Below are 10,111 nucleotides of genomic sequence, written 5' to 3'. Positions count from 1 at the left end.
TTTGATTTAGATCGGAACTTCTGAGCGGGTTCGCGAATTTTTTGTTTCAAATCGGAACGTCGAGCCAGTGAACAACAGGACAGTACAATTACAGACAATTACAAAAAAAAAAAAAAAAAAAAAAAAAAAATATATATATATATATATATATACACACACACACAGATTTGTTGCCGGGGTAACAAACAAAGAAAAAAACAGGGTTATACAATTACGTCTTAGGATGACACAAAGGATGAATACAGAGATACAGTTTTCATAGCTTTCAAATTAGCAGAACTTTGGATAGTTTCTATATACTTATCCAAGTCCACTTTGAACACAGAAAAAAGAGGTTTAGAGCCAGTAAACTTTTGTTTATGAATGTAAAATTTAGCTAACAGAAAACATAAATTAATTATGTAATATTTTCCTGTATTCTCCTTAGAATATTCAAATAATCCAAACAAAGCATCTTTAAAACAAAATGAGAAGTCACTTACAAAATAAGATTGGATAAACACCAAAAAGTCAGACCAAAATTTCTCTGTGTGGGTGCATTGCCAAAACAAATGAATTAAGACAAAAACTGCAGTTCACTTCAATGTCAGGCTTATATTTCCTAAGAAAGACTTTAGTCGGGTAACATTTGCGAATCAGCTTAAATGTCATCTCTTTTACTTTATTGGTAAGCAGATACTTATGAGGCAAGGTCCATACTTTCTCCCAAGGCGTATAAAAACCAGTAGTTTTTATGTAAAATTTAGCTAGCAGGAAACACAGATTAAGTGATATTTTCCATATTCTTATTCGAGCGGTAAAAAATCTGCCAACATTTCTGTGTGGGTACATTGCCAAAACAAGTGATCGGAATGACATTACTCCAATGTCTGACTTATAATAAACTTTTCGTGAAATTTTCGTGAAAGATTAATCTGTTGCGTGACCTCTTCAACTGTTTAGTTTCCAAAGCGCTCGAAACGTTATGCTGGCGACACCTGCTGGTCAAAACTCTGCAAATGCAACGAAAACAAAGTTTAAACATGTACAGTGTCATCTTTTACAAATGAAAAATGCTTGTAACAAATCACCAAACACCAATAAATATGCAATGCATGCATAAAGGTTAATAAACAAAATTTGATTTACATCATTCACGAAATGTTTTATTTCTGAAACGTTTTAGTTATACGTTTATACATTTTTGGAATGTGACAAAAACCCAACCTTTCATTCAAGTAAGAGAAACGAAAATGGGGGAAATCTTATTATGAATGTAATGTTTTTGACACCGTTTTATTCAATAGGGCCTACTTTTTCAGTTTGTCAAGATGACAGCTATAAAGCCTAATGATATGTTGAATTTTGCACTCAATTCACTTTTGCAAGCTTAAATGAATGTTTACCATGACACTGGTCACTATTTCAGACCGTCCTGTTTCTCTTGTTCTGTCAGTCTATACTCTGAAGGAAAGCTGAAGCTTTGCCTTAGCCTATGCTTAAAGTGACTGCAAAAAATGTGATTTTACTAGTTCAACTAGTTCCCGTCTAAGGGCTGTGCGGACCGCCCTTACACTGATCAACAGCTACGAACGTGCGATTCGCGAACAAACGGTTCTTTTGAACAGTGATTCAGTCCAAACGATTGTTTACAAAATTACTTTTGGTTCAGTAAAGCTGTGATGTCTTAACAACACTACTGCTCATACTGTTAACAATAGGCTAATGGAGGAACATGTCACAACGACACCAAAAAATGAAACAAAATGTCGCGTTTGGAATATTTTTAACTAAAAAGTATCTGTGAATCATTTTAACTGATTCAATGAAACCGATTCGCTAAAACGATTCACAATGCTGATATATTTATGCTAGAAAGACAGAAGTATTTTCTCAGTAATATATTATATCTAACAACATAAAATATATTCTATTTTTGCTTCCTTAACAAATATTTAAGGGATATTTGACTGCGTGGAAAATACTCGTTCTCTCCCTTCCTCGTTTCAATTCCCAAAAAAACTCGCTAAACCAGATTTCACGGGACAGGTGCGTTTTTTAAACGGCAGAAGACGGTCCACTGAAAGAGGAAGACAGTGTTATGATTATATCTCCATTAAAAGTTCTCCACAAGTTTGTGCAAGTTTCATGACCCACTATGGCAGTAAACTTGAGTAAAAACGGACCCGCGCTTACAAACGCATATAATGAGGTGGTGAACGGGAAAACGGGCACAGACTGGTAAGTCTTACTACAGCATAGCCTACTATCGAAACTGGATGAATGAATGATATTTTCTAACGTGCTAATGACATTTTAACATGATAAATTCCTATAGTGTAGCTTTAAATTGAGGTTCTTTAGGATAACATGCAAATTACTTTTTAAGAAATCCGAGTGTTACATAACTAGTGCTCTAAAGGAATTATTGGTTACTTATTGTGTAATTTTTGTATGATTTTCCATGTTATAAATGTTTGTCGTCATTTGCAGTGATTATCTTAAGTCATTTTTTTGTAACAGAAGGATCCTGCATACAAATAAACCATGTTTGTTGATTATAGGGTGTTGTTCACCTATGAAGGAAACAGTAATGACATTCGGGTTGCAGGCAAGGGAGGTGAGTGAATTTGTTTTAATAAGACTTAAAAGAATGCAGGTACGAATGCCAATAGAGTGATGTCATTCTTTTTTTTTTTGTCTTATTTGATGAGTCAGCAGCGCTTGGCGATTACAAATGCTTGTGTGTTTTCTCTGAATGTGCCACAGATGGTGGGCTTGAAGAAATGGTGGATGAACTGAACAGCGGTAAAGTCATGTACGCCTTCTGTAGAGTGTTGGACCCCAGCTCTGGAGTTCCCAAGTTTGTGCTCATCAACTGGGTACGAAAAAAAAAAATGTCCAAAACTAAATGTATTGATGAGAACTAGCCTACTTTATTATGTAAAGTGAAAAAACAAAAATTCTGTCATCATCGATTACTCACGTTCCAAAGTAGACTTTGGTTAATCTTCACAACACAAATTAAGATTTGAAAGAAACCCGAGAAGTTTCTGTTCCTCCCTTGAAATTCCAGGGAACTAAAACCAAGATCCAAAAAGGTCATAAAGGCACCATCAAATAAAAATTAGGTATATAAATTTTATACAGTTGAGGTTAAAAGTTTACATCCCCCTTTCAGAATCTGCAACATGTTAATTATTTCACCAAAACAAGGATTGCAAAATGCATGTTATTAAGTACTGACTTAATAAACTTTTTTCCATATAAAAGATGTTTAAATATAGCCCAGAAGAGGAAATAATAGTTGGATTTATAAAATTGACCTCTTCAAAAGTTTACATCCCCTTGATTCTTAATACTGTGTTGTTACCTGAATGATCCACAGTTGTATTTTTTTGTTTAGTGATAGTTGTTCATGAGTCTCTAGTTTGTCCTGAACAGTTAAACTACCCCACAATTTTTTTGGTTTTCCAGCATTTTTGTGTATTTGAACCCTTTCCAACAATGACTATGACTTATTAAATTTGAAGATCAAAATTGAACTTATTTTGTCTTCTGGGAAACATGTAACTATCATCTGTAGTCTCTGAAGGTCAGTACTAAATGAAAAAAAAAGATAATTAGGTAAAATAAGAAAAATGTACACATCTCCATTTTTTTTCAAAAGTTTTCACCCCCCCGGCTCTTAATGCATTGTTTTGTCTTCTGGAGCATCAGTGAGTGTTTGAACCTTCTGTAATAGTTTCATATGAGTCCCTAAGTTGTCCTCAGTGTGAAAAAGATGGATCTCAAAATCATACAGTCATTGTTGGAAAAGGTTCAAATACACAAACATGCTGAAAATCCAAATACTCTGTGGGAAAATAATTTTCATCTTTGTGTTTTTATTTGGTTTCAGACCGGCGAGGGAGTCAAGGATATTAGAAAGGGTGTTTGCGCCAATCATGTTCACTCAATGGCCAATTTTCTGAGGGTGAGTGTAAGATGCAGCTATTATAATTCTCAATTTTCATTTTGTAGTAGGGTCATGTAATGTGTATTTTCTTAAAGGGTGCCCATGTGACTATCAACGCTCGATCGGATGATGATGTTGAACCCGCTGCCATCATGGAGAAGGTGGCCAAGGGCTCAGGCGCCAACTACCATGTCCACAAAGAATCAAAGCAGAACAATAATTATGAGCCTCCTGGACGTGTGGTGAGTAAAGCGATGCGTCCTTATTTCATATTTATAGAGGCTTTAAATGTCTGCTTGTTTGCCTACTCCAGTGTGTTTGTTCCAGGGTTCTGTTTATAAAAAGGTCAGCGCATTACATGAAATCCAAGGAACGGAAAGAGAAAACTTCTGGGCTCAGGCTGAGGTGAGGAAACGCCAAGGTAAAACACAATGCCTTTTATCTGCTCGTCTGCTCTTTGTTGTCTTGACATGTTCTCTACCATCTCCATTATCAGCAAGATGAAAAGAACCGCCGACAGGAGGAGCGCAGGAAGGCAAATGAGGAGAGGCAGCGTGTGGAGAAAGAACGGAGGGAGCAGGAAGCTCGAGAGGCAGAAGAACGAGAACGAAGGCGGAGGGAGAGAGAGAAAGAGATCGACCAACAGAGGCGAGTGATTTTCTGATATTATCAAATAGTATATACACTACCGTTCAAAAGTTTGGGACCAGAAATATATTTACATTCTTATTCAGCAAGGACACATTAATCTGATCAAAAGTGACAGCAAAGACCTTTATAATGTTACAAAAGATTTGTATTTTAAATAATGCTGTTCTTTTGAACTTTCAAAAAATGATTTTCCACAAAAATATTAAGCAGCACAGCTGTTTTCACCATATGTTTTCAGCAAATCAGCATATTAGAATGATTTCTGAAATATCATGTGACACTGAAGACTGGAGTAATGATGCTGAAAATTCAGCTTTTTTAAGTAGAAAGAGTGGAAGCTTAAATGAGTCTAAATTGATTAGAAATAGTACATAGAAGGGAAGCTTGATTGAGCCTCAAGGGATTCTGGGAGTTTGAAAAGTGTTGGCTCATTTGAACAGTCCGTCAATGTAAGTCTATGGGATTTTTGGTGGTTTTGATAGTCTGGTTTACGAAAACTGTAAGCCGGATCAGTCTGAAAAGATATAGCACACTGAGACAGACCAGTCTGAAGGTCTGGGCCGAGTTTGGTGGTTCTAGCTTGAAAGCTCTAGGAGGAGATAGATACCGAAATTTGGCTCAGAAGAAGAATAATAATCTTAAATAGTAGATCAGTAAATTGGCTTTCTCAAGCCAACTTAATAATATAATAATAATATTTTACAGTTTTACCATATTTCAGATTAAATAAATGCAGCCTTACTGCTCTTTCAAAAACATGAATAAATCATACTGACCTCAAACTTTTGAACGGTAGTGTATATAGTTTACAAAAATGGACAAGCTTTGGTTTTATGTGCTGGCTAAATAACTTCCTATTTGGTGTCTCACAGGGTTTTTGAAAAGAAACAAGAGGCAGACAATAAAGAACAGGAGCAGAGGAAATGGGTAAAAATATGATTTTTTAACATTATAAGATCACATTTAATATATCATGTTAGTCACTCTTGATTACCTCACTTGTTGTTAAGGAGAAAGAGCAGGAGGAACACCAGTCTCCAGTCAAAGCAGGAATATTGCGATCTCAGTCTGTGCAGAAGGCCAACGTGAGTTCACCTTTGATGAATCTAAATAAATACAGCACAACTGTGAGCGCCCACACTAAGAGTGTGTCCTTGGATCTCAAAGTATATTTCCTATTGATTTTCTCCGAAAAAACTCTTTAGTAAAGTGTTCTAAGCAATGTACAAAACCTCAGAGATGAATCACTGGTTTGACGCAAAAAGTGCCAAAAATTAATCACTGATGAAAATCAGACCATTTTTAATAATCGAATGAACTAAACTTCCCACAAAGCATTGTAAATTATCGTTCAAAAAATATATATTTTAAAGTTTTAATGTGAAAGAGTCATGCTTATCAGGTATACCATATAATGAAAGTACAGTAAAAATGTAATATTTTGAAATATTACATTTTTTTCTATTTTAATATTTCTGAATATTTATTCAATCTTGTGTCACATGATTCTTCAGAAATCATTCCAATATTCTGATTTGCTGCTCATGAAACATTTAAACAGTTGTGCTGTTTCATATTTTTCTAGTACATTCAAATTAGATTATTTTTAAAAACCGTGATGCATTTTTTCAGGATTCTTTGATGAATAAAAAATTCTAAGAACATTTGAAATAATTAGTGACAGACATTATAAATGTCTTTACTGTCACTTTTGATCAATTTATCACATCCTTCCTGGATTAAAGTATTAATTTCTTACACATTATCATTAAAAAACAAGTTTTTTAAGGCATTAGTTCACTTCCGGAATAAAAAATTCCGGATAATTTACTCACCTCCATGTCTTCCAAGATGTTCATGTCTTTCTTCAGTCGAGAAGAAATTAAGGTTTTTGAGGAAAACATTTCAGGATTTTTCTCCATATAGTGGACTTGTGTGGTGGCCAATGGTTTGAAACATCAAAATTGCAGTTTCAGTGCAGCTTAAAATGGCTCTACACAATCCCAGCCAAGAAATAAGGGTCTTATCTAGTGAAAACAGTTGGTTGTTTTCTTAAAAAAACAATATTTAACCACAAATACTCATCTTGCACTAGCTCTGCAATGCACATGTGCGTCTTCACGCATTATGTAATCAAGTTGGAAAAGTCACGCGTGGTAAGTTCTTCGCCTAGGGATGGGCGATATCTTATCATTTGCGATATACCGGTAAAAATTTTCTCCACAATAAGAGTTAGTCTTTCCACAGTTTTGCATGTGTATGAGCCTGTTTATAAATCTGTTGTCCAACAAAGATATCATTTATTGATATGCTTTTCTCCAAATTAACTTACAAAGAAGTCCACTTATAGAACAAAAATTGACAGATAATGTACTCACCCCTTGTCATCCAAGATGTTCATGTCTTTCTTTCTTCAGCTGTAAAGAAATTATGTTTTTTGAAGGAAACATTTCAGGATTTTTCTCCTTATAATGGTCTGATATGGTGCCCCGAGTTTGAACTTCCAAAATCCAGTTTAAATGCGGCTTCAAACGATCCCAAATGCGGTTGTAAACGATCCCAGCCGAGGAAGAAGGGTCTTATCTAGCGAAACGATCTGTTATTTTCATAAAAATAATACAATTTATATACTTTTTAATGTTTTTCTTGCTCTGCCTGAACTCTGTGTATTCTGGCTCAAGACAGTTAGGGTATGTCGAAAAACTATCGTATTTTCTCCCTCAACTTCAAAAATCATTTCAAAATCATCCTACATCACTGCAGAAGTAGCGACTCAGTCGTTGCAAAGTGAACATGCAAAGAAGATCAAACACCCTTTAAAAATGAGTAAATTATCAGGACATTTTTATTCTGGAAGTGAACTAATGCTTCATGGAAAACGAATGGGATTTTACTTGTTGAAGTGTAAGTAAGTAGGAAAGACCATAAAAGAAATGAAAGACATAAAAATAGCATATTCTACCTTTTCTTAGGAGGCGGCCTCCATCATCTCTCAGCGCTCCATCAATCCCAGGGAGCTGTTCTTGCAGAAGGAGAGAAGTTTTGACAACAGTGCACCTTCTTCCACCTCCAGACCTGGTAAAGAAAACTGTCCAACAACTCATCAGAAGAACTTCTGACAAAACCTCATATATAAAACATGCACCCAGTCCTGAGCCTTTTATCCTAAAATTCAGAAATTCATGCCTATTCCTTCAGGTCAGCTGAGAAGCCCATTTTTATCCCAGCAAGCAGTCAGTGCAGAGTACCCTCCCAATGAAAGCAGGTCTCAGCCCTTATCTCCAGTTCGCCCTGCGGCAGCTGCCTCGGTGTCACATGTACCAGCTCCAGTCTCTCCTGTGCACGAAACTTCGACTTTCTCTGTAAAGAAAGAAGGTGAATAAAAGCAACAATCATTTTCCTTGTTTTTTACTATTTTAATATTAATTTAAGTATTAACATTATATAACAGTTAAATAATAAATTGCATTATTTCTGTCTTTTAGACCCCTTCTCTTATGATCCATTTGAATCTCAACAAGCCGAGGGTTCGGAGGATGAATGGGATGGTGTGTGTTCTCTCTATAATGCTTATTAATGTCAGTCAGTGTTATAATTATATCTGAAATCTGATTTACTACATATCCTGGTGCAGATTCAGGTGAGGAGGGATCGAGCCCTAATCCTGGGAAGCAGCAAAGTTATGATGTAAACAACATCTACACAAACGTCCCAACGCATGAAAGTCTCTATGAGAATGTTAGCCAGGTTTGTTCCTTGTCTTGTCATCTAAAATCTTGCTTCCATGACATAAGAATGTCACATAAATGCCATTATTTATCCTATAATTTGAAGGATTTCCAAACCCATGCTGATGAAGAAGAAGAGACAGGCGAAAATCAGAACATCTGTGCAAGAGCACTTTATGACTACCAAGCTTGTGAGTGGTGATATTACCGAAGGAGTTTATTTTAATAATAAATTAATTATATATAAATATTTAAAAAAATGTTTTTTTGCATTATTTAAATATTATTTAATTTTATACAGTACCAGTCAAAAGTTTTTGAACAGTAAGATTTTTAATGTTTTTTAAAGAAGTCTCCTGTGCTCACCAAGCCTGCATTTATTTCATCCAAAGTACAGCAAATTTTTGAAATATTTTTACTATTTAAAATAACTGCTTTCTATTTGAATATTTTTTAAATTGTAATTTATTCCTGTGATCAAAGCTTAATTTTCAGCATCATTACTCCAGTCTTCAGTGTCACATGATCCTTCAGAAATCATTCTAATATGCTGACTTGCTGTTCAAGAAACTTTTATCATCAATTACTGTCAATTACTATTATCATCATCAATATTTAAAACTGTTGAGTACTTTTTTTAAGGATTCTTTGATGAATAGAAAGATCCAAAGATCAGCATTTATCTGAAATAAAAAGGTATTTAGACTTTTATCTGCTTTAATTAGATCAAAAGTGATGATTAAGACATTTATAATATTACAAAAGATTTCTATTTTAGATAAATGCTGTTCTTCTGAACTTTCTATTCTTTAAAGAAACCTGAAAAAATTCTGCTCAGCTGTTTTCAACATAATAATACTAATACTAATAATAATAATAATGTTTTTTTGAGCAGCAAATCAGAATATTAGAATGATTTCTGAAGGATCATGTGACTGGAGTAATGATGCTAAAAATGCAGCTTTGAAATCACAGGAATAAATTACATTTTAAAATATATTCAAATAGAAAATAGTTATTTTAAATAGTAAAAATATTTTAAAATGTTACTGTTTTTGCTGTACTCTGGATTAAATAAATGCAGGCTTGGTGAGCAAAAGAGACTTCTTTAAAAAACATAAAAAACTTTTGACTAGTAATGTATATATAAAATATTCTGTATATTTATAAAATTCAAATTGACAGTACAGCAAGGCTTGATTAACACGTTTGTAAATTTTAAAAATGAATGATTTTACATTATTTCATACACTCTTATTATGAAGATGTGGCATTAAAAACGTATCAATTCATGCACTGTATTTTCTTCTTTCCCATTTAGCGGATGACACAGAGATCACCTTTGACCCGGATGATATTATCTCAGGGATCGAGATGATAGATGAGGGCTGGTGGAGGGGTTATGGTCCTGACGGTCACTACGGAATGTTTCCTGCTAATTATGTTGAGCTTCTTTAAGTCTGCAGTAACCAATCAGATGAAATATCATGTGGAAAAATTGATTGTGATTTGTTAGTGCGCTAGAATGATATTACTGGGTGTTTGGAAAATCTGCTTTTTTACTTGCTCCAAATTATTTTCAATAAAAGTTTGTTCTTTTCATGTTGATTCAAATAAGGCAGTCAAACAAAGCACAGAAAATAAAATCCAGCATTGTAATAAAATGAAAACATTCACAAAAACGTATTTGCTAGTTTTTTAACAAACACGTACCATGGTACAGTTAATAAAAGGAAAGTACTGAGAAAGTACCATGGTATAGTTAGCCTACAGACTTACACTACCAGTCAACATT

General features: G+C 34.4%; 1 protein-coding gene across 1 annotated transcript; it reads left to right on the top strand.

The window, feature by feature from the left end:
• The first annotated feature begins 1,930 nt into the window (after positions 1-1,930).
• dbnla (drebrin-like a) lies at positions 1,931-10,093 on the top strand. The gene is made up of 15 exons (XM_051121875.1): positions 1,931-2,220; positions 2,544-2,599; positions 2,749-2,861; positions 3,881-3,955; positions 4,033-4,179; positions 4,265-4,342; positions 4,434-4,585; positions 5,461-5,515; positions 5,599-5,673; positions 7,561-7,666; positions 7,787-7,963; positions 8,074-8,136; positions 8,223-8,335; positions 8,423-8,507; positions 9,638-10,093. The coding sequence occupies exons 1-15, from the start codon at positions 2,138-2,140 to the stop codon at positions 9,772-9,774; spliced, it is 1,515 nt and encodes a 504-aa protein (XP_050977832.1). The 5' UTR covers positions 1,931-2,137; the 3' UTR covers positions 9,775-10,093.
• The last annotated feature ends 18 nt before the right edge of the window (positions 10,094-10,111 follow it).

This window comes from Labeo rohita, chromosome 10 (genome assembly GCF_022985175.1).
Source record: "Labeo rohita strain BAU-BD-2019 chromosome 10, IGBB_LRoh.1.0, whole genome shotgun sequence".
NCBI classification, from domain to species: domain Eukaryota; kingdom Metazoa; phylum Chordata; class Actinopteri; order Cypriniformes; family Cyprinidae; genus Labeo; species Labeo rohita.
The sequence above is the reverse complement of the archived record's forward strand: the minus strand, read 5'-3'. Positions and strand labels throughout refer to the sequence as shown.

Coding starts and splice junctions, on each gene's coding strand:
- dbnla (XM_051121875.1), top strand. CDS start 2,138: ATGGCAGTAAACTTGAGTAAAAACGGACCCGCGCTTACAAACGCATAT. Junction 2,600..2,748: donor TCGGGTTGCAGGCAAGGGAG/GTGAGTGAATTT, acceptor AATGTGCCACAG/ATGGTGGGCTTGAAGAAATG. Junction 3,956..4,032: donor CAATGGCCAATTTTCTGAGG/GTGAGTGTAAGA, acceptor ATTTTCTTAAAG/GGTGCCCATGTGACTATCAA.